The sequence below is a fragment of the Sitodiplosis mosellana genome, unplaced genomic scaffold (genome assembly GCF_009176505.1).
Source record: "Sitodiplosis mosellana isolate CC-2019 unplaced genomic scaffold, AAFC_SMos_1.0 Smas_scaffold_6165, whole genome shotgun sequence".
NCBI classification, from domain to species: domain Eukaryota; kingdom Metazoa; phylum Arthropoda; class Insecta; order Diptera; family Cecidomyiidae; genus Sitodiplosis; species Sitodiplosis mosellana.
In genome coordinates this window covers 4,527,749-4,555,707 of record NW_022601406.1, presented here as the reverse complement: position 1 = coordinate 4,555,707, position 27,959 = coordinate 4,527,749, and the positions used below count along the sequence as shown (strand labels likewise).

The window sequence follows — 27,959 nt, the reverse complement described above, 5'->3', positions numbered from 1 at the left end:
ATGCTTAAAAAGTGTCGGTTATAAACAAAAAACAAATCCAAAGAGCTCTATTTTTAGCTAATTTAAAAACTTCATAAAAATTATTTCCTTGAAATTCAATAAAATGTCATAATAATCCAAACAAAAAAAAGTTTTTAAAATACATTCTGCCATTGTGCGAATATAAAAAATCCGATTTGAACACAGAAGTAAAAAAAAAGCATCAAAAAATCTCAGTTTATGTAATGAACATAAGTGGAAAGAAGTTCGTAAATACAAAAGAAAAAATCGTTGTCCAACGGTTTGTTCTGTGTATTGATTCGATCTGACAGAAAAATATCAATACAATGTTGCTATTCAAACCCAATCATATGTAGAGCTGTTGAAACAGCGGTTAAATTTACATATGTTAAAATGTGTGATTGTATGAGTGTGTGTAAGAAGAGGCATATTCTCATGTGTTCGTCAGTTTGAAATTTTAAATATTGAACAAGATCGTTGTTTTTTTCTGGTGTAAGTTTTGCCTACATTTGAATCGATGTGTGAATGGTATTCGTCCCAATTCTGCATTTGAATTTCAATCCAATTCAAGGTTCAGCTGATTTGTTCTTGTAACCGACACACGACGGTTGCGCGAGCGCAGAATTTGTCAACGTAATACACATCATATAAACAGGGGGGCCCATAGTAGCTTATGCAAGTGAACGTGTGAGCATATCAAACCAGCCAACTATCTCACTCTAAATTTTCATACTCGATACCGAAAATCGAAACACACACACAGAGAGAGACACATACAATTGCATGTGCTTTGGCACACGCATACGGTGTGGCATAGTTGAACACGCATACACATCACATTCGTTTTTTAGATATATTATTTTTCTTCTCTCTCTCTTATTCGATATCGAACGACGAGTTACATTACCACCAATAAAAAAATATATAGAAAGAAGAAGAAAAAAAAGCGACGACACAGTGAAAAAAAGAGAGCCGTGTATCGAAATTGAATGAAAGTTTTTTCAGTTGTTCTCGTATCTCGGCTAAATTTTCAGTGATTTGTGGGTAAAATCAACGAGGAAACAGTACGCAAATTAGGTAAATAAACACGTACGTCAAATTGTGCGATGGAAAAAAAAAACGTCCATCATTTGTGCGTGCAAAAATTCTGTGTGATGACTGAATGGCAAATAGATTTTGTTTCATCGGTGATTCGTGTCATTTGCCAGCCATAAATCCGCCAATAGCCAAAACAATAACAAACGATAATTTTATCACAGTGAATTGAACGAAAAATTCCATTTATCGGTTGATTGTCAAAAGAACGTACCACGAAAGTAAAAAAAAAAGAGAACAAGTAACAAACAGAACACGGAAGCATTGATTTTATAATGCGCCCCATCCGTCAATTGATTTTGGCTTGACGACAATCTATTGATTCGGCGAATAAAAACCGCCGCCGATCCTCATAAATGAAACGAAAAATACCAACATCTAATAAAATTATATGAATTTACAGCCAAGAGTGAACTACGATTACACCTAGATTTGTGTGTTGTTGTTGCTGCGTTTTTTCTGTTTCGGTTGTTCAGTGTTATGTTCGTATCGCGCGCACCGCAATAGCTTCTCTGACAGCAACAAAAGATATACATTATTGCGCCAATTCTTCTCTATTTTTTTTTTCTTTCGCTTGCTTACTTTCATTCTCTCCGTTCTCTCTCATGTATTGTTTTGCACTTTAGTTATATTTTTGTTTGCTCTTCTCTTGCCATTTTTTTGTGTTGTTGTTGCTGTTTTTTCTCGTGTCGTCGTCGTTGTTGGTTTGCTTCATTTTACTCTAATCGGCACTACACAGTTTTTCTCCTGCCATTCAGTCGAACTCAAGTGAAGCGATTATTACGCGTCACGAAACAACATTTCACATCAATTCTCTCTCTCTCTATCTCTCTTAAGCCACGGGACAATACAAATTTACCATTAAATCAACAATCAATTTCAAGAACAATAACAAACCCGTGTTTAAGTTATAAGGTGCGGGTGTTTGTGCTGCTGCTGCTGCTACTGCTGTCAGCCGTTGGAAATTTTTCCAAATAAAATTAAGCGTGCGTGTATCTTAAAGACAGCCATCGAACAAAACATAGAAAATAGAATCATTTGCGTGAATCGAGATCTAAAGACTAGTTTTGCTATAATTTTGTGTGTTGTTTCTATTCACAGTCATACACACACAAGCACACTTGTTTTTGAAACCGAAGGAGAACCACAGCGAGTGGACAAACGTACACACAAATTGGAATTAGATCATTTGGACAACGTTCTAATTGGAAACGACGGAGTAAATATTACCCATTCGATAGACTCGTGTGGCGAATTAACAGCGTCTGGTGAAACAACAGCACAAACAAGAAAATCATGTCATTCTTAGCCAGACAAACGACACTACCAGCCAATTGTTTTAGGTAATTCATAAGAGAATTTTCGAAAATATCGCCAATATTTTGCATGTGATCCGATTCAGTTCGGTCAAAACCATTGCACGCGATTATCTAATTCAAACTCTTGCTTTTTTATGTTCGATTCGAAAGAGAGAGAGAGGAAAAGAGAAAAAACAGAGAGAGAGATAGAGAGAAAGAGAGAGGAAGAAGAGGAAAAAAAAACAAAATGATTTATTGTTTGTGTGAATGATTTGCGTTTCAGTGCAAATCATCTGACCCTCGACTATTTTCCACTGAAAGCGTAATTCGTCAATTTTTCATTCTTTTTTGCTTTTTTCTTTATCGCATTCTCAAATTACAACGGAAATGCCCGAATAACATTTGAAATAAACATCAAACAGCAGAAAAAAACTCACCGTTCGTCTGTGCGACTCTTTATCAAAATTTTTGATTCAAAACTGTGCTTTTTTTCTGGTGATTTAAGCAGTTGTCGAATCATAATCAAATGAGTCCATGCGTTATATAAGTAAAAAAAAATCTTTTTTCGGGTGGTTTTTTGAATCAAAATATTTTATGCACAAATGTTGTGTACATTTTAGTGCTCAATTTCCATTTTGTGATACTATGTATGTCGAGCAAGAAAAGTGCCAGCTGTTTTTCGTAGCTGCTCTCGCGTGAAACGATTCTAAATTTGTCTTATTCTCTAAAAATTGCCCAAATTAACCTTCAGAATATGCATGACTCGGCTTGCCGCACCGTGTATTGTGCTGTATTGTGGTTTGCAAATCCGCTTTGAAGCCATTTGAACATTGTAATAGAAAGTCAGGAACGTAAATTTTTTCTATATCTCTCTCTTTCGATTGTTCATTTTTAGTGTGTTATTATGAATTATTGCATTTTGTTTGGATTAGATGTGCGTTATAAGCGAAAATAAAATACAAAAAAACAAACCGGGCCGATAAGATAATCATCGTGCTAAAAAAAATATCTGATGTTTATGAACCGATTGTGCGAATCATTTAATAATTTGAGTGTTTTTTTTTCTCGGTTTGTTTGTTTATCTCTTCAATTTTGCTTTGCTAAAAATAAACAGATATGTTGTCAAGAATTCGGCGCGTTGTTTATCCACGTCGAAGGTATGGTCGGTGAAATCGGTGATACAGCTACCGAGTGTACCGGAAATTAAACTGTACAATGAACCCGTGCTGACCTATCGCAAGGGCTCCACAGAGCGGAAGCAATTGGAGCAACAGCTCAAGCAAACGGCCAGCACATGTGAGGATATTCCAATTGTCATTGGAAATGAAGAGTTTCGCACAAATCAAGTACGATGCCAAGTGATGCCGCATGATCATTCGAAAAATATTGCCGCATTCTACTATGCTGATCAGCCGCTCATTCAGAAAGCCATCAAAGTGGCGGTTGAAGCACAAAAGAAATGGGATCGGGTACCGTTTGATGAGCGTATCAAGATTTGGAATCGGGCCGCCGATTTGATGGCCGGTGAATATCGTCAACAATTGAATGCTGCCACTATGCTTGGCCAATCGAAAACTGCCATCCAAGCGGAAATTGACTCATCGGCCGAACTTATCGATTTTATTCGCATGAACACCGCTTATTTGAAAGACAATTTAAAGTATCAACCGATCAGCGAAGATGCAAGTGTTACCAAAAATTCACTTCGCTATCGTGGTATTGACGGTTTCATCGCCGCTGTGAGCCCATTCAATTTTACGGCTATCGGCGGCAATTTGGCGTATACACCAGCACTGATGGTATGAATTTGGATTTTAAAAGGAAAAAAAAAACAGAACCAAATCTTAAACACATTCAATGGACTTTCAATTTACAGGGTAATTCAGTTCTATGGAAGCCATCTGACACAGCCATCCTGTCGAACTGGGTAATATTCAAGATTATGCGAGAGGCCGGTGTTCCAGCGGGTGTAGTCAATTTCATTCCTGCCGATGGTCCCGTATTTGGCGACACAATCACCGCTTCACCACATTTGGCCGGCATCAATTTCACCGGATCAGTACCGTAAGAAAACGTTATTTCACGCACAAAATTGAGAAATGGTGCAAGAAAAACTAATCGATTAAAAATTGTTTCCCGCAGAACGTTCGCACGTTTGTGGCGTCAAGTGGGCGAAAATGTGACACAATATGTAAACTTCCCTCGTTTGATCGGTGAATGTGGCGGTAAAAACTATCACTTTGTTCATCCATCTGCTGACGTTGATACGGTGGCAACGGCTACCATTCGCTCGGCATTCGAATACTGTGGCCAAAAGTGTTCGGCATGCTCACGAGCCTATATGCCAGAATCTCTATGGCCCACTGTACGTGAATCACTTTTCAATTTATTTAAGGAAATTGTTTCTTGTTTTCGATTTTCAATTTGATTTTAAATTTTGAGCTCAATTCCATTTCCAATCAGATACGTTTGGTTCGAACATTGACTGTTATTTTGAAGTGAAAATGAAAATAACCATTTTCTCCCCAATTATTCACCTTTACTTTCAGATCAAACCAAAATTGTTGCAATTACGTGATAGCCTGAAAATTGGTGATGTCAACGATTTCTCATCGTTTACATCGGCTGTAATCGATGACAAAGCATTCGCACGCATCAAATCCTACATCGATCATGCACGCAATAGTTCGAATTTGGAAATTCTTGGCGGCGGCACATATGACGATAGCAAAGGCTACTTTGTTCAACCAACTATCGTTCAATCCAAAGATCCACATGATAAAATTATGACGGAAGAAATTTTCGGCCCTGTTTTATCCATTTATGTGTACAAAGATAAGGATGTGAAACAAATACCAGAACTCATTGGAACGAGCACGAAATTCGCATTGACTGGAGCCATTTTTGGACAAGATGAGTAAGTGGATTTGAAAAAGATTTTTTGTTTTGAAAATTTCTTGTTCGTGAAATTTTTGAAATACAATTTTGAGAACATGTTTTGAGTTTGAAATCAAATCAATTGAAATTCAACAATTTTAACGGGTTGGAAACGTGTATTTCAGAGCATTCTTGAGAGAAGCAACTGAAGAATTGAAAATGACTGCTGGCAATTTCTACATTAATGATAAATCAACTGGATCAGTTGTTGGTCAACAACCATTTGGTGGTGGTCGTCATTCAGGTAATTTGTATTCCGTTAATCCAATCAGATTGAATCGACTTAGATCGAGTCAAATTGGATCAAAAAGCCGGTTGAGAGACGAAAATCGAAATGAAAACTTAAGAACGAAAAGTGCGGAATGAAAAGTGAAACGGCACAATATTCAGGAAATGAGAGAATTGTCCAAGGTTGAGCATGAATATTCCCATTTGAAATTAATAAAAAGTAAATAATTTTTATTTTCAAATTGAAATGCACGAGTTAAATAGTTGGTTTCGAGTGTCGAAAAATCAAAGGAATCTTCTACTTTGGCTCCAATCCAATATTTTCATCGTCTCGCAAGCCATATTGGTTTTTGGCAAAAACTTTTCGTATACAAATCTTCAGATTTCTTTTCTATTATATTAACGCATTGCTAGACTTTTGTCCCTCGACTACCGTTTTTGAACTATTTTTACCAAAAACTAATAAATCATTTAAATCCATCAGACTAAACCGATTTTCTGTTTCTTACAGGAACAAATGATAAGGCTGGTGGTCCTCACTACTGTTTGCGATGGTCATCACCACAGTCAGTCAAGGAGACTTTCGTACCTTTGCGAGACGTAACCTATCCGTACATGAGCGAGTAAACGCTCGGTCCACACTTCGATCTTCTAACTAACAACAAAATTGATTTCAAAAACCAATTAAAACTAAAAGAAAACAACTTAATAATAAACAGAAAAAAAAATCAATTTACTTAATCAATATTTAAATGTGTTGACAACGCAAACAAAAAAAGCGATAAAAAATACTATTTCAGATATAGAAACGCTTGAAATCTTTACCATGTGCATTTGTGATTATTATTTTTTTCTGTTTCTGTATAGAGCGAAAACTGTGTATAACATTGAATAATTGACGTATGGTAAAGAGAAAATTTGCTAATACAAAACAAAACAAGAGTATTGAAAACCCGTATAAAATGATAAATGATTTAATTTATTGAAGAAAAACTGTGCAAAAGATCTATGTTATTGTGTTGCCTGAGTTGTGAGCGGCAACGTCATTGAAATGATTAAAGATTGATTATGTAATTAAATTTAAAAAGAATATATATATATATATATATGTATATTGACGACCATTGGACAATACACCCACACCCATACGCATACACCCAAAATCGACTCACTTAAAACTCTATCTCTCACTGTATTCTAATCGATATATATCAAATGGAAATTGAACCAAGTAGATTTAGTGCATTGATTTCGACGACGCTTCATTTTCGGTATATTTTTTTTGTTTGTTCGTTCGAAATTTTAACGAGAAGCCCATACATACGTGTTCATCTTCAGCGGCAATGCCAATGTATTGCCAATGAAAACAATTATAAACGAACTTTTTTTCTTTTCTTGACCTTATTTGATGTTAAGCACAAATAAATAGACTAATCAATTAACGTGTATCTCCGAAGAAAAAAGCATATCCTATTGAAGTGATATTGTTCCTAACATCAAACTTTAATCGAATTGGACTTATCATTTTTTAGTTCTACTTCCGTTTTTTTTCGTCCAACCATGAAACCGATGAATTGATTTGGAATGTACTGGAAAAGAAAACCAAAGTGAAAGTGTGAAATTGTCCATTGTTCTCGCTAATACTATTGGATCTTCATAGAAAAGATCACAGATCGATCGATCGTTCGATGACATATTCGACAGCTAAATAAGGACTGAATAGTTGATTCGCAATCTGTATGAATTTAGTATTATTTAAAAAACAAAAAAACACCGAAAAACATGTGAATTTATAACCAAAAATATTGTTATGATCGAAGTTTTGTATCTGATGCATGAGAAAATTGCCCGAAATTTCCTTTCTTTTCTGTCTCATTTTCTTTCTTTTTCATCTCATTATCCCTCTTGTTCTCATTCATTTTTGAAATCAGTTGTGAGAAGCCGTCTTTTTTTTCTGCTAACGAGCAACAAATCTTAACGTTTATTTATTACATATTTCCGTTCACTGTTGCACCTTAGCACCGTCTCCCCCGAAGTAAGCAAAACTATGTAGAGGATGAAAAAAAATGTTTTCATGTATTTTCACTAGTGAAACATTTGTTGGCTGTAGCATGTAGTTGTTGAACATTAGCATATTTCAAAATCCATGTTATCACTTATTCGTATATAGTTCCATCTCGGTCACTCGCTCCGGTCGCTCGTTTCAAAACACAACACACACAATTTATTTGCAAATTCTAAACTGATAATTCAGGCAATGAACGGCGCCGGCGGTGTAGGCTATTTGAAGTAAAAATAAGTATATATAAATTGAAAACACTATTTAAAAAAAGAACGTGTTGTGTTGAATGTGTGTTATCAATGGAAATGAATGGTGGACACATTAGAAATGGACTCGTGTTCATGATAGCGATGTTCCGGTGCCGCATTTTTGACTATCCACAAATTTTTGTTGGCAATTTGTCCTGTGTACTAACTATTGTGTGTATGAGTATTTTTTTTTTTACTAGAAGCACCAATATAAACACAAGACACATCCAAAACTCACACACACACACATCAACTTTATCAATTAACACACAACATGTATTTGGAGTAAATTTTATTGTGGATGAGAACGAAAAACAAAAAAAAAAATGTGCGTGTCAACGGTCAATTTGGGCAAATCGATCGAACAACAATGCTGGAAATAAAGAATGAAATTCCACAGAAAGAAAACAAAATTGGAAAAGAAAAGAAAAATTGAAAGGAAAAAAAATCGAAGGACACATTTTAAATGATGAGGAAATAATTAATGGCTTTTCCGAGGATTTTCTTCCAAAAATGATGTCAAAAGAAATGGGAAAAACTGAACAAAACAAAATCACCTTCTCAAATAATATTGATCAAGAATTTTTAGCTTCCAATTTCCAGAAAATTTGGTCTTTTGAAGATTTCTCAAGAAGATTTTTAATCAATTAAATTTTGAATCGATTGGAATTCAAAAAATTTGAAATGAAAATGAAATCCAAAACTAAAATAAAATCGAATTCCAAATTTAAATGAATCAGTTTCGAGATGATCCGGGTGATTGAATTAATTTCGGAGTTGATTTGCCCAAATTCATCGATTTGAACTCATATTAAATTTTATTGAGAGAAAAAAAAAACAATAAATTGCTTGTACTTAAGAAAGAACAACAGCAGCAGCAAAAACCAACAGAAAGAAAAAGAAGAACCTATTGATTAAACAACCGTGTTATGGATGTCCCGAAATGGATGGTCCAAAACTTAATGTTTATTGGAAATGAAGACAATACACGATTTATCGTGCAAAACAATTAAATAAAATTATGACAATTAAAATGTTTGAAAATGACCGTGTGGCTTATTTAATTGAAATGTTGATTGTTTTGATGGGGTGGTGGCACCGTTCAATGGAGTGAAACTACAGAACGTACACATTAATTCAACGAAGCGCTTAAGTTCAGTGGAATCAGCTCGCGTATATTTCAAGTTTAATCGCATTTATGTACTACGTAAGTATATTGGATGATTGTGTCGGCTGTATAAGGTTTGGATGTTGGTGCCCTTAACATCGGTGATTTATGAGCATGAATGAATGAGATAATCATATCCGATTCGGCCTACCTGTGACCGTACAACCATCTATCCCATTGATCAAAGAGCGCACACACACACACAGCACATTGTACGCATTTATTACGTAATGCGTGAGTTCCCTGCATATTCACAGCATATTTATATTTAAAATTATAGCCGTCGTAGTCGTCGTCGTTGTTGTATGTGTTTATTTTTTTGTCGTTGGATTCTCTCATTTTTCGTCGTTTTCTGCCGCATTCTATAGCTTGGCTGTGTTAAAAACACGTTTTGAATAACAAACATATGTGCGTTGTGTGAACTGAGTCGCGAACACACGAAATGAGCCGAAATGAAGGGAAAAAATTCATAAAAATCTGGCGTCATCATCGGAAAATAGAAGCAAAGGCAAGAGAACTTACAAGCAAACAACCAAAAATGAAATCATCGCGATCCCCTTCGGAACGAATTGGGTAACGACTACCCTTAGGCCGGTTCGACTGCGCTATAAATAGATCGATGTGTGTGCGTGTGCCGTATGAGAAATTCTTGAAGAAAAATTTTACAAGAACCAAAAAACGAATGAGTCCAGCAGCAAAATTCCAGTGAATTATGACGTTGAATTGCATGCAGCAAACACATTCACATATCAAAACAGCCAGCAATCGTGAATTGACTTTGGTGTGTTACAACGCACCACGACCAGCGATAACAAACCCAAACGAAAAAAAAAACTCATTCGAAAAGCAACTAACAATTCTAAGTGGTATTCAAATATTTGTTTTTATCATCATCTGATTGCGTTGGTGTGTGAGTCGCGAGCCCCATTGAGAAAAAGAAAGAACCGGCTCGATATTGTTGTCCCGATATACACACTCACAGAGAATGCCGAAGTAACATTTCGGCGAACATCGAGCTAAAGCTAATATTTGGCCATTGTGGATAGCTTCGTCGACGATATCGTCTCATAAAAGAACCAGAACTAGCTATGATGACATAATATGTAGCAATGCTAATCGAAGCGTATGGTATCAATGACGTAAACCAATATTTTTAGCGACTTGTCGTTGTCTGTGTCGTTCTCTGTTCGCTGTATCATTCAAAGTACAATGATATACATATTTCGTATATATCCACACGGCATTAATATTGCTCATTAAGAACACATTTACATGTTTTACGTCTTTCGTTTCGGTTGCTCAGCCCGTTGAAAGTATAAGAAAGTTTGAAATATGAGTGTGTATGATGGAATGGCTTTAGCTTAGCTGTGCGACGTGTTTTCTTTTTCATATTCAAATACAAGTCGAGACCGCACCGACTATTGGATGCGCATTTGTTTGTGTATATACATCACGGTCTTTTCGATGAATCGTTGAATGCTGTTGGGAATAGATGAATTTCTTTTCGTTGCGTGAATAGATCCAATACAAACGAAAATAGCGGCAGTTGAGGTGACAACAACAACAACAACAACGAAACTCGCTGCTGCGGCTACTTCGAACGCACAAGAATTCAAAAGTCAATTTCACTGTATGAATTGGTATAATCCCCAAGTGTTGTGTGCTATGTGTATATAGCACACTCGCTCGCTCACTCATTCATTCTCGTTGTTGTCTCGCTTGTTCGTCGCTTCTCTACCGAGAAATGCCGTTACCGCTTCGTCCGTTCGCTCGCTCGTTCGTTCGTCAGTGTGTGCTGTTGCCGCTGTTGATGGTTGATACGAATTGAATTTGGAAAAGTTTCGTTAGTTAACGTTTGGCATTTGTAAAAATATCGTCTTGAATTCCGTGTTTTTTTCTCTCTATCGTCGGCAAACTGATTTGGTTCCGGATAAATATAGTGCTGTTTGTATTTTTTTAAAATCTTTTTTGAAGAAACAATTTTAATTTCATTTAAAAAGTGTCAATTTTATTTTTGAATCAAAAATTCATTCGGTTGGAATCAGAAGAAGAACATTTGTCAAGCGAAAAAAAGGGTTTTTTCCAAGGGAAAAAAAATTGTTTTCGAAGACTTTAAAAAAAAGTTGACTGTTTTCGTGTTAAGGGAAAACCAAAAAATAACAAAACAATGGCAACACGTACCAGAGCATCAGATAGTACATTATCGCAAACTGCACCAGATGCAGCATCAACACCACAAGCTCGGCATCGCACCCAAAGTCCAACACGTCATTCGCGTGTGGCCGAAAAATTGGAGCTACAAGGGTTGAACGATCGATTGGCTGGTTATATTGATCGTGTTCGATTCTTGGAAGCAGAAAACAATCGACTCGTGGTTGAAGTGAAAACTGTTCGTGAAACAGTCACCCGTGAATCGTCTAACATCAAATCGGTATTTATTTTTGTTGTTGTTGTTGTTTCGTTTTATGTCGGCTCTGTTTCTTCTTTTTTTGCTGTTTCGATTGAATTGAGATGACTAATCGGCATTGATTTTCAGATGTACGAAAGTGAATTGGCCGATGCCCGGAAAGTGTTGGATGAAACATCTCGCGATAAGGCCAAATTGGAGATCAACGTCAAGCGTTTGAGCGAAGAAAATGATGATTTGAGACAAGCGTAAGGATATTTTTAACAATTTTAATCCATTTAACTGGAATTCCAATTGGAATTGAATTTGGCGGCTGAAATTCATGCGCTTTTACTTTTAACATCGGCATCCATCTGTTCGAACGGCAACGAAAATGCACCGCAATTGGAAAATATGGCTTTTTGGAAAAGCCTCTCCTAATTGATTTCATTTTCTTCTCCTATTTTACACTCACTCGTGTGTGCGTCGTCCCTTCAAAAATAGAAATCATATTGTGGCACCAAATGTGTGCGTTTTCATTTATTGAAAATGTGGTGTATTGAATGTTGCGTCTCATGACACCACATGCACATGGGCATTATTGTTATTGCTGTGTGTTTATTAATTCTGATTCGTTTATTTTTCGTCGTGTTGCTGTGTCTGTGTGTGTATTCTTGGTTGGTTTTCGGTTCTGTTCTTTTTTTTATTCATCTATGTACGCTATGAGTAACGATGATATCATCGTTTTTTTTTCATTCGGCTCTTTTGTTTCACAAGAAGCAAAACCAATTGACAATATATCAATAAACCTTTTTCAGTGGTTTTTAATGCCGCATTCACTTCTCTTTCTTCCACTCACAGTGCTTTGGCTTTGTGTGGTGGCTTTTTATGCGTGTTAAATGTTTTTTTTTCTGTTGCGATTCCGTATGGTGCTTTCGTTCATTTGCCAAGCACATGCGAACACAATGAAAAAGAAACATACACACACAGCATCGATTCACCACCGAGTGTCGATGAGCGAGCGAGCGCGCACACGGCTTGGACTTCAAGCCGGTGGGCACAATACGTTGTTTTGTTTGAAGGTTGTCATATTTTTATACGCAAATTTTGACATAATTTTCAAATTGTTCAACGAATTTTTTTTTTCTTCTTCGTTTTTCTTTATTCTATCAAAATGAAAATCATTTTTTTCTATCAAAATTTTGCCGTTTTCTCTTTGATCGAATACGCTTCCTATTTTCTTTTCTACTATTTTGATTCGATTTCCGTGTCGCCAACATAACTGTCACATAAATCTTTCTCCCTCGCTGTGCCACACGCACACAACGTATTTGAAAAACAAAAACCGAATAGCTATTTGCATAGTTTATACCTCATGTGAAACCTTTTTTTTCTGTGTTATCAGTTACCCAGAATAATATAAATGAACATTTGATACAAATAAAGCATAATGCTCATCAAACATTATGGAAATTATCGTACACTGACGAACAAGAAAGTTTGGATGATTTTTTGATGAACATTCATAGAATATTATTATGCATAAGCTGGCTGCTATCACCATCAAAATGAGCTACAAACAGTTGTTAGCAATAACAAACAGGTTCACTAATATTATTTTTTTCCCGTAACAATATTCTACCCATAAATGGAACTGAATGAAAAAAAAAACGTTTTCCCGTCGATTTCGAGGTAGGTTATCTAATACCTAATCGAATATGTTGGAAATAATTTTTCGGAATTTATGTAAATCACACACACACACACACACTTACATTCCAGACACACAGTCCCTTATTTCATGACGACCTTCGAAGGTTCTCCAAATATTCTACGTATGACACAGATTTTGTTTTTCTCAAAACTGATATCATCGTTATCAGATTATTTCATTGTTTTTTTTTTCTTGCTGTAATGAAGTGACTTTCGAGTTGTTGTTGGTATTACTGAAGAGGCTTCGGACTTTGTAATTATTTTTTTCGTATCAATCAGAAACTGAATGTCACGTTTCTCTTTCTGCAAATAACCAAATTTGATTTTTTGTATAATCCAATCGAATTGGGTCTCTTTGTTCTCAGAAAAGTTCTCTCTGTCACTTTATCGCGTGAAATTCCAACATTTTTTAACGACCGGTTTATGCAAATAAAATCAATTATGTTAGCTATACGTTTGTTCAATGTCTTGTGGCCAATTCCAAATTAGCTCATTTTCAGGCGAATCAAGCGAAAAGATAGAACAAATGAAACTTCCGAATCAAAAGATTACCTCATTCGTTTAATGTTCCGATTACAATTCGCGAAAAATGTATTCACACGCGCGCGCGGACGCCTCACACACATACGCATACAGACACATATGAGCACGCATCAAAGCTGGTTCGGTCGCAATAATTGAATGCGTTTTTCGGCGGTTTTATTTACATTTTGACCATTTCCATAGTCCCCCCCAAAAAAAAAACCTCGTGTGGAATGTGCTTGGTGCTTGTTTCGTATTTTGAATGAAGGTTAATGGCGTTGATGCCACTGCTGCTGTTGTGCGGTCGTGCGCGCTTCAACCGAGTGACATCATCGCCTATTGATAAATTCGACACTATAAGAAGGCACAACAACAAAAATGGCCAACAAACTACATCATGTGGCTGACTATACCATAGAGCATTGTCATTCACATTCATATTCCTCATAATTGTAATTTTTCTTGAGAACCGAATAAAACAAAATGCGCGCGCGCCCCAGTGCGAAACGATGCTAAACGATGTAATTAATGCGGTCAATTTCCTTGTCAAAATCCCGAATTTATGACCAATTATGAGCGTTATTTGCCATTGGAAAATATTGAAGACACAATCACAATGAAAGCCATGAAAAATGTGACGATAATGTTTTTTTTTTGTATCTATTTTATGTTTCAGTTTGGAGAAGCAACGCAAAGAATTGGAATTGGCTCGTTTGTACGAAACACGATACAGCGACATTCAGAACAAGTACAATGCGGCTTGTTTGGATCGCAAGAAGGCCATCGATGAAGCCAAGGAATTGCAAAAGGAAATCGACCGATTGAAACGCCTATTGGACGATTTGCGTAAGGCTCTTGAAGCCGAAACTTTGGCTCGGGTTGATCGTGAAAATGCTGCACAAAGTTTACGCGAAGAATTGGCATTCCGTGATCAAGTGCATGTTCAAGAATTGACCGATACACGCAAACGTACACAGGTCGAAATCAGCGAAATCGATGGCCGGCTGGCTGAACAATACGAAGCTAAATTGCAACAATCATTGCGCGAATTGCGTGAACAGTACGAAGCTCAAATTCGTGCCAACCGCGAAGAAGTCGACTCATTGTGGGATGCTAAATTGAAGAATATCCAGAATGAATCCACTCGCAACGGTCGCACCGCAAGCGCTGCTTTTGATGAACTTCGCAGCACTCGGTCACAGCTTAACACTCTGCATGGCAAAATCAACGATTTGGAAGCCGAAAATGCTACACTTAAGAGGTAAGTGCGGAAATGACCGGTTGAAATTCTTTGAAAAATGATGTTTTATTAATCATTTTGTGATGGAAACGTGAATTTTCATTTTAAATAGGATTTTTGGGTGTTTTTTATTCCGAGTTTTTTTTTATTCATTTTTGAAGAATTTCTTCAATTCCAAATCCGATTTATTTTGATATATTCTAATGTAAAATATTCTAACCTATGGTATGACTAATTTCTGCCTCTCATTTTACAGCAAAATTGGTGATTTGGAAGCTCAATTGGAGGTTGAAATTGGTCGTCGTGGTGACCTTGAAAACGAGTTGGCCCGTTTGCGTCAAGAAATGGCCCAGCAATTGCAAGAATACCAAGATTTAATGGATATCAAGGTGTCATTGGACTTAGAATTGGCTGCCTACGATAAATTGCTGGCGGGTGAAGAACAACGTTTGAACATCACTCGTCCAAGTTCCACATCATTTGACAGTAACACCAACAACACATCCGGATCACTTTCGGTTCATCAACATCATCATCGTTCCGGTCGTATTACACCAAGCATCGTCAGTAGCCCAAGCCGACGGGTATCAGTTGGGCCAGCTGGCAAGAGAAAGCGTACAACCATCGATGAATCGGAAGAACGTTCATTGTCTGACTATTCGATCACTTCATCGGCTAAAGGAGACGTTGAAATCACCGATTTCGATGCCGAAGGCAAATTCGTTAAATTGTTCAACAAAGGCGATAAGGTTTGTATGGATTTTCCATGAAACGTTCCCAATTTCCAGTTGGATTTTCTCTTGAGATTCTTCTAAAAAAATATAAAAATATTTCTCCACACAGGAAATCAGTTTGGGTAACTGGCAATTATTGCGTACGGCTGGTGCAAATGAGACCAGCTTCAAGTTCCATCGTTCCGTGAAAATCGAACCCCAAGGCACGGTCACCGTATGGAGTTCGGACACGGGCACCACTCACGAACCACCACAAACAATTGTGATGAAGCAACAAAAATGGTTCGTCAGCGACACCATGAAAACATCATTGTTGAACAATGACGGAGAAGAAGTAGCTGCAGCAGAGCGTGTCAAAAACACAATCTCAACATTCGCATCACGCCACAGAGAAGGTTATGGACATCATCATCAACAAGAAGTAAGCAATGGTTCCGGCTCATCATCCGTTGGTGTAAGTATTATGTCGTGCAAAAAAAAAAAATCAATCCGATTCACTCAACCAAGATTTCAAATGAATTACTAATATTCAAAATAAAAAAATTGTTTCTTTCCCAGCAGCGACTATTTTCATCATTCTGGTAGAGATGGCATGACCGGTCTGATACGTGGTTTGAATAACTTCTGCCCAACTATTAATCGATTATGTTAGAACAAAATCTCGAACTTGCACAATCTTAATCTTAATTTTAAGCCATGGAAACATATATAAGTAAAAAAAAATCAGGTTGTTTTGTTACCATTTCAACGATACAAATAGTTTCTTCTTTATTTTAATTTTTCCATATTTATGTGCATTTAGAAGTTTTAAGTTTCAAGGAAAGCCAAGCCAAGCCATAGATTCATTAATCTCGATCAAAAACTGTTCCGTCTATATATTTTGAATTTTCATACTCAATAAGCATGATGCCGCAATGTTGATAGTCAATCATGATGATCGTTGGCTATTTTAAGTGTATTGCACGCAACGTCTATTGTAACGTCAAACACAAAGTCTTACCACTTATAACAAAATGTGCCTTAAAATCGAACAAATCAATCGTTTTTTTTCTCTTGTTGTCTGTACTTGAATTAAATTTATTGGGTGCACCGGAATGTTTGGTCTGTGGTCACGAAATTGGTTGTAACCATCGAATTTCTAACAAAAAAAAAGATCTGAAAGAAGCGTTGCGTTTCTATTTTGATTCGAAAAAAAGTGCAGCTATAAGGAAAACCAGAAAATAAGAAGAGAGACCAAGAAATTTTTTCAGAAAAACAGAAAGAAAAGTCGGTCGATTCAAAAATATCCAATGAAGAAAGATCCAATTCAAACTCAATAATAAAATGCTGTAAAAAGTGTAGCTAATATGCTGTTTGTCCAATCAACAATTTCTGACCGTTTAATTAGACTTAGTCATTAAAATAATAATAGTAGATAAGAGCATGTTCTGGGTGCATTTAACCATTGTATTAGTTTTTAATTGAAAAACAAAAACAAAGCAAACAAATACAAATAAAGCGAAACACACTTAAAATCTCCGAATTCATTTTTCATTCATTTAAATTCCAATACCATATCAATTGAATTGCATTTTCAAAACAAATCGTAACGAATCTAATTGTGTCATATATTTTCGGAATGAAAACGAACGCGTTTCATGTCACACGCGCACACACATTTGTTTATATTGAAAGTGAAAGAAAAACAAGGTTAGTTTTAAACTCATTCATTTGTCATTGAGAACACACGAACAAGAAATGGAAGCAGCAGCAAACGAAGAAAGAAGAACGAAAAAAAAAATGTGATTGTGTTGCTTGAGCACAATGTGCTCGGCCTGCTCGATGATGGTGGATACGGGAGAGTGTGTTCGAGAGAGTAAATTGCAATTTCCTCTTGTCACTTTTGACATGCGACGAACCGACGATGTATCCGTCAAAACGGAACGACATGTGTGCGAGAGAGCAACGATAGTGCGTACAATTGCCAGTGTTCTGACTAGTGGCAGCACTAGTTCTAAGATATTCTCTCAATTTTATATTTATTTATTTTTTCTCTTCTTCACATTCTCACGTTTTACCTTCTATCGCATGTTGGCCCAGTGAGCAACTTGACGGTTGTCAAATGTGGAAAAACCTGGTTTTCACTGTTAAATGATCGATAACAGCCGTTGAAATGGTGAATTTACCAATGAAAATGGGACAGAGTTGAATATTTTTTATATTTCCGATAATTATTCTTGTTGTCATTGATTATTTCATCGCATCACTTCGAATATCCGTTTGAATGGTGTGCAAAAAATGCTAGCAGGGTTCGAGCATGGCACATTTTGACCGCTGATACGACTGCGCCGAATGTGCTGAGAGAGCGTAACCAAATCGAGAGAGAGAGAGAGAGAGAACATGAGCTCAAATCGCACGCACACCACTACCGTAACCATATACGTAACCATGCACCGATGGAACTGCGCGCGCGATATCTATACCACAATATTCATAGTGAATCAAAGCAGCGGGCGCGAGACAGAGCGAGTGAAAGAGAGAGACCGAGCGTGCCCGTATTGTATGCGTATGCGTATGCGTGTGTATATGTGAGTCTCATGTAAGTGTCAGTGTGAGCGCAAATTCGTATTTTTCTCTGTCTCTGTGGTGCCAATAGCAGTACGTTTTCTCTCACACATCGATATTGAATTCCTCCTTGGGAATAAAAATCGGTAAATTTTGTTGAAATTTTATTGTAGTACAATATCCATAAAAATCGGACATCATCGCCGTTAAAAAACGCCTAAAAAATGGAAAATTCGTACGGCATTGGCATTGCAAATCGTTACGAATTGTTTTATGTGGACGAAGAGGCTGGAACCGCCACAAATAAATCAATTAAAAAAGCAAAACAACAGAAAAAAACAGCAGCAGCAGCATCTGCAAATGTAGCGGCTAATGGTGGTACGAAATCAAGAAAAAAAAATATATATATAAATAATAAACCCTAATCATATTCATATTCATATTTATATTTATATTTATATAGATAGATACTATAGATTCCAATTATCCAAGTCCAGAAAAAAAACTAATCATTTATTTGAAAAAAAAAAAAAAATAAAAAATAAATAAATTTAAGCGCAAAGTATACAGTTAATTCCAGTACTAATTCTCAGTGGCCTGTTTTTCTTTTATCTAATCGATTGCAAAAAAGAACACGAACAAAAAAATATATCGGTTTTGAAGGAAAAATATCCGTGAAAAAAAATCTATCATAACACATTTTTCGCGTGCTCATCCAAGTGATTAACGTTATTTTCGATATTTCGATATGCTTCGCGAACAAAATGTGAGCCAATTAATTCATGACAAGTATTTTTGAAACCAAATTAATCGAGCAGAAAAAAAATCCGAGCGATTTAATCATTGAGACACATTGACGGGTGAGCCCATGATATTCCAAAAAGAGAAAGAAAAAAAAAACGAAATGAATCAAAATAAAAAAAAATTGGACGCAATATCTCATGTCATATGCACAATGTGCTATTGTGTTCGGTGACAAGAAATTTGGGCTGTTTTTTTTTATGTTGTTGTTGCTTCTTCATCAGTCTCATTTTTCCTTCCCGCATTTTGAAACGGTCAATTTCCCCCAAATCGGTGCAATCGGTGCGAGAGAAAAAAAATGTAAGACGGAAAAGCAGCAAGGAAAATCATCGCTCAAGAAAAATCGTGTGCTCGTGTGCATGTGTATCGGTGTGTGTGTGTGTGTGTGAATATATATATGTGAAACAAATGAGAAAAGAAGAAGAAGTAGAAAAGTAAGAAAAAAAACTGACGTGATCGAAGGTTATGATGTAGAATTATTAGCAGTAATAATTATCCAACCAGATAGAATATGTCAAAAAAGCAAAGAAAAAAAAAGGAGAAAAATGTGACTGAAAATCTCAATTAAATGGCTCTAACCAAAGTAATCGCATAATTACCCATTTGATTCTCGCTCTCGCACACACTCACTGTGTCGCGATTCCATTTTCGGTTCGAAATAAAAATTCTCGTTCGCCATATGACTCAGTTCATTATAATTTAGTTATCGCTCTCTGGTTGAACCACAGCGCGCACAACGAGGCAAAAAAAACTCTCATCTCGATTATTGTAAAAAATAAAACGAAAAGAAATTCTCAATTTTTTCTTTTTTCAACTATATTTATACAATTGTGTTACATTATCAACCGAATATCCTCTCGGTATAATGTGTATAATGGCATGCAATCGCAATTGAAAAGTACTGATGACAGTTGCGCCAAATTAACCCCGTACTCTTTTTAACAATAACCACAACAATAATAACAAAATCGAATGTTTATTACAAATATTTGTCTTACATCTGCTTATTTTATTCATTTTTTGTTGTTGTTGTTGTCTTCTTCTCTTTGTCTCTTCTCATACATATTTTGCCAATGCAACGCAATAAATAAATAAGTAGGCGCCGTTGAAAAGGAGAACAAGCCAGCTAACTCAAACAAGGCATCGAATCCAACCGCATCGACAAAGGCTCAACCACAACAACAAAAGGAACAACAGGCAAACTCTGGAAAATCGGCTAAAAGCGGCGCATCTAATCAAAATGGTCAACAGCAAAGTAACCGCAACGATCGAGGACCACGTGAAGGTTAGTGTCTCTCACACCTCGCTCGCTTTAGTACTCGCATACACACATTTTTACATTTTCAACCCGTCCGACACAGTGTGGCTTTTCTTCTTCTTCTTTTGTTATTTCTTCTTTCGTTTTTTTTTTGCCTACTTGCTTTTTTCATTCTATTCGCATTCGGGGTCTTTGTTATTGTGAATATCACCTTTTTTTTTGTTTTGCCTACTTCGTTTTCTTAGTCGGTGTGTGCCTTATATTTTGCGCGATTATGCGTCACGGCGAAGATTCTTTTGGCTTGTTGTTTTCTATTGATATCGCAACGACAGTGGCAGCGACGGGCAGACATGAAAAAATTATTATGCCGCATATATGTAGATTGGCACACATCGTGCAAGAGCATAAATCAAGAGTTGACATCTTAACGGGCATGAGGTAGATGTTTGCACGTGTATCGAATATGTATGCAATTTCTGGTGGATTTTCAATTAACCCCAAAAAATAAGTGACAATATCGAATTTAGCTCTTGCTTTCATTCAGGGCACATGGTTCTGAATTCATTCAGAAGAATTATTATTTTTTCACTTTGTGTGCGAGATTTTAGCACAATTTTACATTAGCTCAAACCATTTTTGGGCATATTCACAGTGTGAGAGAATACGAATGCGAATTCAAATATGGGCAATGTTTCAATGTCCAATGCTATATGCACATGATTCAAAAAACAATAATGAAAAACTGTACACTATTCTCATTAAAGCACATGTTTGGGTGTGTGTTTGTCAATCTCTCTATTTGTAATGCCTTGATTATATCATATTTTGTGTTTTTGTTGTTGTTTTTCTGATGAAATTCATCTTTCTTTTCTTACTGGTCCGTTTCATCAAAACGAAGCAGGCAAGGACAATAAGAACGCTGAACGGAAAACTGATGTAGCTCATCAAAATGGCGAAAATCGTGAACAACGCTTCAATCGGAAAAACCGTGAAAATCAACCGTTGAACAGTGCTGATGGTAATACGAATGCTGGTGGTAATAATCGTGGAAATCGTGGAAATGATCGCAATGACCGAAATGACCGTGGCGACCGTGGTGACCGTGGTGACCGGGTCGATCGTGGAGACCGGGTCGATCGTGGTGACCGGGTCGATCGTGGTGACCGTGGTGATCGTGGTGATCGAAATGACCGTGGACAAAATCGTCGTCAATATGGCAAACGTGAATTTGATCGTCAATCTGGTTCCGATAAAACTGGTGTGAAGGCTATTGACAAACGCGATGGCGCTGGCGCCCATAACTGGGGCACACACAAACAGGACATTGATGACTATCAAAAGGGCTATGAAAATACGGATGATTCGAAAAAAGAGGACAAGGCTAACAATGGCGATGCTAAAGGCGATGCTGAACAAAATGGTAAGGACACTGCTGCAGAACAGGTACAAATCGAAGAAGAAGCCAAAGAAATCACATTGGATGAATGGAAGGCTCAAAGAGCCGAACGCGCCAAGCCACAATACAATATCCGAAAAGCTGGAGAAGGCGAGGACACATCACAATGGAAGAAAATGATTGCTCTTGATAACCGAAAGAAGAAGGTAACCATAAACACACATGTATTTAGCATTTCATCAGTCTGTCGACCTTTGTTCCGACAAACTCAATTTGGTTTCGTTTGAATGTGTGTGTAATTTTTGGTTGTTTTTTTTTCCACTTCGATTTTAGTCTGATGAAAGCGAAGAGGAATATGAATACGATCCATCCATGTATCCGCAACGGGTAGGACGCCAGAAATTCGTTGATATTGATATTCATTTCAATGACGGTCCACGTGGTGGAGTTAACCGAAGACGAGGTCGTCCACGTGGTCAACGCACATATAACGGAAACGAAGCCGGTGATGCAGTCACTCTACCCAGGTATGCATTTCTTTTTACACTTTGCTTGATATTCGATATGTCAGCAAAATGGCAGCCAGTTGCACGAATAGAGAGCGTTGCATTTGTTGTCACTAATGAATGCTTATGAAAGCAAAATAAACGACTTGAAAACGGATTCGAAACGGTGACAATAGTCTATTTGCAGTTTAAAGGCTTTTCTTTGAAGCTTCAAAGACTTTTTTTATTCAAGAAATCCAAAGCATTAGAATAAAAATCATTTTTTTAAAGCATATCGTCGGAAATATCGACTTTTGAAAGATTTCATCGAAAAAATTCCGTTCACGCAAACAGAAATTGGAATCAATTTGTTTCTTTTTCAAATTTTATTCTCTTATTCGTACTTCTTCTGAAAGAATTTCCTAGAAAATATCCTTAAAACACACAGTTTTTGTATTCAGATCTGTTGATTTCTAAACTTTCTACTTAGATTAAAGCTATATTCAGATAGGATTTGTTCATAATTAAGCTGTAACAGTTATAAGGTCCATAAAACTATCTAATCTTATAAGAATCTATTCAAACTGGAAGGTTTGGCTTAGATTCACGTTCTAAATTGCTTTGCTCAATTAAAATCATCCATTTAATCTTGAGCAACGCGAAAAATGTCATTCAAAACCCCATTCGAACATAGAAATCAATTTACATGATTTGTGTGTATGTGTGTATGTTTTATCAATAGCGCCCCAGCAAATGGTAACGAGAAACCAAGCAGCAACACTAGCAACAACAACGCCAACACAAACGCTGTCGTTGCCGCTGCCGCTGCCACCGCTGCCGTCGTCGTCACTGCTGCCAATACCAACAACACGAACAACAACAACAACAACAACAACAACACTAACAATAACAATCGTCGCCGCAACCAATCATATCGCAACCGTCAGGACCGAGGACAACGTTTCGTAAGTATCCATCCATTGAATTTTGCACTGTTATTTTGCGATCAAAAGTGGATTTTCCTTTGAAAAAAAAACGACTGATTCACTAAAATAAGGCTTCTTTTGGCTAAATATTCTTTATTTTCATTCTCTTTCACACGCAACACAAAGGATGATCGCCGTCAAAATGCACCAAAAGTCGATGATGAGCACGATTTTCCAAGCTTGGGTTAAAAACCTGAATCCAATATGCTGCTGAGAGAAAACATTACAACCACTCCCCTCCCCCTCACACACACACACAGAAAGGCAAAAAAAAAACTACACAAACCGAAACAAAATTAATAAAGCAACCCCAAACAACAACAATAAGAATAACAAACGTTAAATACACATAATTTATAAACATGTTAGAGATCACACCGTGGAAAATTAGGAGCAAACAAGCAGCATATACACACAAAAAAACACACTCAAAACACACTCATATTCAAATACAATCACAACAACAAGAAAAAATGTCAGAAACAACAAAATTGCAAACAAAAAAATATTTGTTTTGATTTTATACATAGATAAATTGCAAGAGCAAAATATTACATTTGAAACAAACAACAACAACAACAACAACAAAAAGTAATTTAGTAGTAGGAAACGGATTCGTATGCCATTTTTACTAAATTGAGTTTAAAAGAATATCAATCAAAGAAACTAAAAAAAAAACACACACATTGAACATGCGTTTAACAAAAAAAAACACAAAAATAACAATGATAGATGCCCCCACACGCTCACATGCGCATCAGAATAGAACAATCGCATGCGATAAGAAGATAGAGATTTTTTTTTTTAAATTTTCGTTTTCTGTTTGTTAAGAAGAAGAAGAAACAATTTTGTAAGCACACGACGAATATCCGCGGGAAAATAATTGAAAGAGATAAAAACAAATAATGTACACATACAAAATGCATGAATTCGAATGCGTGCACGGGGCTGGCGCTACACAGCGTGGAACATTATTTTTTCTAGTGTATGTATAAATTATTGAAATTTTTTGAAAAGCAACAAAATCCAACTTTTCATATTAATGGAAGAATAAAAAAAAAAAAAAAACAAACAAACAAACAGAATTCAAAATGAAAAACTCTTTTAACTAGCAAACAAACAAAACTTGAGCAAAAAAACACACACATAATATATGTGGAACACAAAGAATTATTTTTGTTATTTTTTTTTTTCGAGACAAGAGAATGCAAAGTGATTGCAAGTTTCAAACTCACTGATTTAAAGAGAAAAAAATTCATTTAAACCGAAGCAGAGAAAAAAAATTGTAACGATGAAAGTTAATTAATTAACACAACGGCCCGAGATAAATAAAGAGAAAAACAACAAAACAGAGACAATGTTTTATTAGCCATAACAACAAAAAGAATAAATCAAAGCAACAAGAGATGTAATAAGAAAAAAAGAATTATGCAAACCTCAAAATGATAACAAAAAGCAACAACAACAACCACAAATGTTAACTCAAGCAAATGCTCTCCCCAATTTATGGCCATCTTATACGAGGGCGACGTAAAAAAAACACATATTTACTCGAATAGTCGATGCATTCTTAGACAAAACATGAGAAAGCAAAATAAATAAATATAAACGCAATCAATCGGAATGCGTTCATTTTCATGATGCGGTTTAAAATATATATATATAGGAATTTCATTTGCCCAAAACCGCAACAGAAAAATAACTTTTTGAACAAACAAAAAAAAGCAACAACACAAAAAAAAAATCCATCAATTTTTAGCTTAACAAATTTAATTAATTGATAGAAAAGCAAATGATATATATATATATATATAAAAACTTGAGATGAATAAAAACAAATATATATATATATATATATATATATATATATATATATATATATATACTTTGAACGAAGAGCACATACGATATGTGAGGAGAAAAATGGTTGGAGAAAGATAGAGAACACGTGCGTTCGCATTCATTCACATAGGACGTGCGCGGCACGAATTATCATTTGCTGGGCCTCACCACCAACAACAAAAACAACAATTTAAGAGCTGCATTCGTATCGGCCAGCCATCTAGATTATCTCCGAATATAGGTATAGAATATATGGTTTTATACTATGTGTGTGAAGAAGAAACATGTTTTTTTGATGAAAGAAATAAATGATACAAAAAAAAAACCACAAGCAAAAAAAAGAGAACACAATGAATTGTAACAAAAATAACACATATGAGATGAAAAAAAAAAACGGTTTTGAAACGCGTGAGCACATTTCGGGTTTTTCTACACACTTCCACAAGACACGCGTTGACAATGCGGAAACGGGTGAGACCAAGCGAAAGAGAAAGCGAGAAAAAGTGAAAGAGTGAGTGTGAAAAAAGAGAGAAAGAGAGAGAGAGAGAGAGAGAGAGAGAGAGAGAGAGAGAGAGAGAGAGTGAGTCAGTGAGTCAGTGAGTGAGTGAGAGAGTAAGAACGATCGAAATAGAGACCAAAGTTGGTGTAAGATTTATATTTGTTGTATGAATCTGAGACCGAGACTTATCCGAACACACTGAGCCTGATGTGCAGCGAAATGGAAAGCAAAAAATTGTCGTTGAATCTATTTTATTTTTGACAAATCAACAAGCAAACATCTTAATGGAACTTCTTTTCTTCGTCGTCAGCGTCGTTATGTGTTGTATTTGGTGTGATTTATGTTACAATTTTTTTTTTCTGTCTAAAAATTCCTTCGTTTTTCTAATTCATTTTTTCTTCTTTTTTTTCGACTCCATTGGATTTATATCGTTGTTGCACATTGTGTTCGGTGCAATGTAACCGAACACACACATACAATTTGTTGGCAGGAATAAAAATAACCTTGGCCATTTGAATTTATTTTGTTTTTGTCGTCGTTGTCGTCGTTATTTTGTCATCTGTTTTTAAGATTTATAAAATTTTTGGATTGGCCATTTGGAGCCGAAGCCCGATGCGCATTTGCAAGGGAGATAATCGAATGTGTTCGATTGAAAATGTTCTTAATTTTCCGTTTTATTATCGCCAAAGTGTGTCTATTGCAAAGATGACAAACAACGTCGTGCTTACTGTAAGCACCTTACACTTGAAGCGGTTTGCGAATGCTTGAAATACGCGTAATTGTTCATCGTCGAATTGATTCCATCGCCATCAAGTGACGCGCGTCGCTAAAAAAATTTGTTTTTTCTTTCTCTCTAGACACTATTATATATGCAACACTGATCGAATTAGCCGTGTGTCGTTTCTCTGACACATTTACAAACAAATTATGGAACATTTGTAACCCCATACTAATTTTTCTTTTCTGAAATAGATGATGTGCTCTAATAATGCGCGTACAGCGATTTAAATTTAAGAATAATTTAATATGCAGATCACTACCCCATCATCCATATCTGGTGGAATCATCCATGATGTAATGTTTTCCTATGGATAAGAAACGATGATGATAAAAATGGATGATGGAATGGGGTGGTCAACGTTTCCCCAAGACACTGTTTCAATCTAGTTCTCGTTTAACTTTTTTTTATTTTGTTTTTCCACCACACACACACACACACACACACACAACAGTAACAATTATGTAAAAATTAAAACAAAAAAAATGTGAAAACAAATCGCTGCCTTGCGATTGAAAACAGAAGTTCTTTCATATTCAATATGAATGAGGACAACATCAACAGAAAATTACAATGATATCGATCATTTGATGTGTTTTGATCGAATTTCAGTAGAATTTTGATCGATATCATTGGCAAACGATTCAAAATACATACATTTACTATGTAAGGCATATAAAAAAATGAGAAATAAACACTGAATCACGATGTAAAAAAAAACGAAACAAATTTTTGATCGAATTAATGAGATGGCATTTTGGCAAGTAGCACCAAATGGGCGCGTTCTTTTCTTTCGAATCAACACTACTGAGTGTCTTTGAAGTGGGAAAAAAAAGAGGAAATGATTTAAATGATGAGTAAATCCAAGCAATGTGGCCATCGGATTTCAAATCCACCACAAAATATAAGAAAAACAAAAGTAGAAGAATGAAAATAGGGAGTGAAAGAGCGAGAGAAAAAATGCTACAAACAAAAACAAAATACATATTCATGCATGAGATTCACATCTTTGAACACCGGCATTTTGTATTTACATTACTTAAATGAAGAAAAGAAGAAAAAAAAAATCTTAAGACGTTTTTTTCCCTTCGGGACTTTGACCATCTTTGAGAAAATTCCTTAGCTTTAGAGCAAACATATATATAAATATATAAATATAATTATTATAAAAAGTGAAAACACCCAATTTCAAAGCAGCAATTTTGTTTTTAAAAGAACATGAAACCAAGTCATTTTGTTTCAATCCAATAGGATGTTGTGTCTTCGCCTAGACTAAACATATATGCTAATGAAATGTGCATTCTATTCTAGAATGTGGAGAAATGGCATTTTTTTCATTCAAATTTTCGTTCATTTATTCAAAAAAAAAAAAAAAAACTATTCATTGTGGATGAACTTCGAGCGGAGAGCACTTCTCGATGTTGGAGTTCACACTATTTTTAAAAATGGAAAAATCAAACAAACAAAAAAACAAAACAAAACAAACAAATTGAATAACCCGTTCACGAGACAGTGGACAATTTATATATTGAAATAAAAGAAGAACGATTGATGATACTATCTGAATAGAAACCAAAAGCATTCAAGAAGAAAAAAAAAACAATTTGTGTGTGAAAGAAATTAAAATGAACGAAGAATGTGTAACTAAAGAAACAACAACAAATATTGTAAAATCAATGCAAATTTCTCTTTGTATGAAATAATTATTATTATTGAATTAACGAGATGAACATTTTTAT

The 27,959-nt window shown here is 35.8% G+C and overlaps 3 protein-coding genes across 11 annotated transcripts; all 3 read left to right on the top strand.

Moving 5' to 3' along the window:
* The first annotated feature begins 678 nt into the window (after positions 1-678).
* On the top strand, positions 679-6,645 carry LOC129574746 (delta-1-pyrroline-5-carboxylate dehydrogenase, mitochondrial). 5 transcript variants are annotated; one of them, XM_055457161.1, is made up of 9 exons: positions 772-1,089; positions 1,933-2,081; positions 2,197-2,438; positions 3,508-4,192; positions 4,270-4,457; positions 4,536-4,758; positions 4,943-5,310; positions 5,456-5,574; positions 6,070-6,645. In XM_055457161.1, exons 3-9 carry the CDS (start codon positions 2,392-2,394, stop codon positions 6,183-6,185), a joined length of 1,746 nt encoding a protein of 581 aa, XP_055313136.1. In that variant the 5' UTR covers positions 772-1,089; positions 1,933-2,081; positions 2,197-2,391; the 3' UTR covers positions 6,186-6,645. The 5 variants fall into 5 exon arrangements, with proteins under 5 accessions (XP_055313134.1, XP_055313136.1, XP_055313135.1 ...); XM_055457160.1 differs by having other exon boundaries at positions 798-1,077; XM_055457162.1 differs by having other exon boundaries at positions 1,064-1,316.
* Positions 6,646-9,294: 2,649 nt separating this feature from the next.
* On the top strand, positions 9,295-16,666 carry LOC129574745 (lamin-C-like). 2 transcript variants are annotated; one of them, XM_055457155.1, is made up of 6 exons: positions 9,295-11,467; positions 11,573-11,691; positions 14,334-14,918; positions 15,154-15,646; positions 15,741-16,085; positions 16,190-16,666. In XM_055457155.1, the coding sequence occupies exons 1-6, from the start codon at positions 11,204-11,206 to the stop codon at positions 16,214-16,216; spliced, it is 1,833 nt and encodes a 610-aa protein (XP_055313130.1). In that variant the 5' UTR covers positions 9,295-11,203; the 3' UTR covers positions 16,217-16,666. The 2 variants fall into 2 exon arrangements, with proteins under 2 accessions (XP_055313130.1, XP_055313131.1); XM_055457156.1 differs by having other exon boundaries at positions 9,384-11,467; positions 16,193-16,666.
* Positions 16,667-17,746: 1,080 nt separating this feature from the next.
* On the top strand, positions 17,747-24,452 carry LOC129574742 (plasminogen activator inhibitor 1 RNA-binding protein). Of its 4 annotated transcripts, none has more exons than XM_055457144.1 (6): positions 17,747-18,553; positions 20,076-20,261; positions 21,136-21,836; positions 21,964-22,157; positions 22,858-23,080; positions 23,228-24,452. In XM_055457144.1, the coding sequence occupies exons 1-6, from the start codon at positions 18,400-18,402 to the stop codon at positions 23,288-23,290; spliced, it is 1,521 nt and encodes a 506-aa protein (XP_055313119.1). In that variant the 5' UTR covers positions 17,747-18,399; the 3' UTR covers positions 23,291-24,452. The 4 variants fall into 4 exon arrangements, with proteins under 4 accessions (XP_055313119.1, XP_055313116.1, XP_055313115.1 ...); XM_055457141.1 differs by having other exon boundaries at positions 18,143-18,553; positions 20,073-20,261; XM_055457140.1 differs by having other exon boundaries at positions 18,229-18,553; positions 20,073-20,261; positions 21,133-21,836.
* The last annotated feature ends 3,507 nt before the right edge of the window (positions 24,453-27,959 follow it).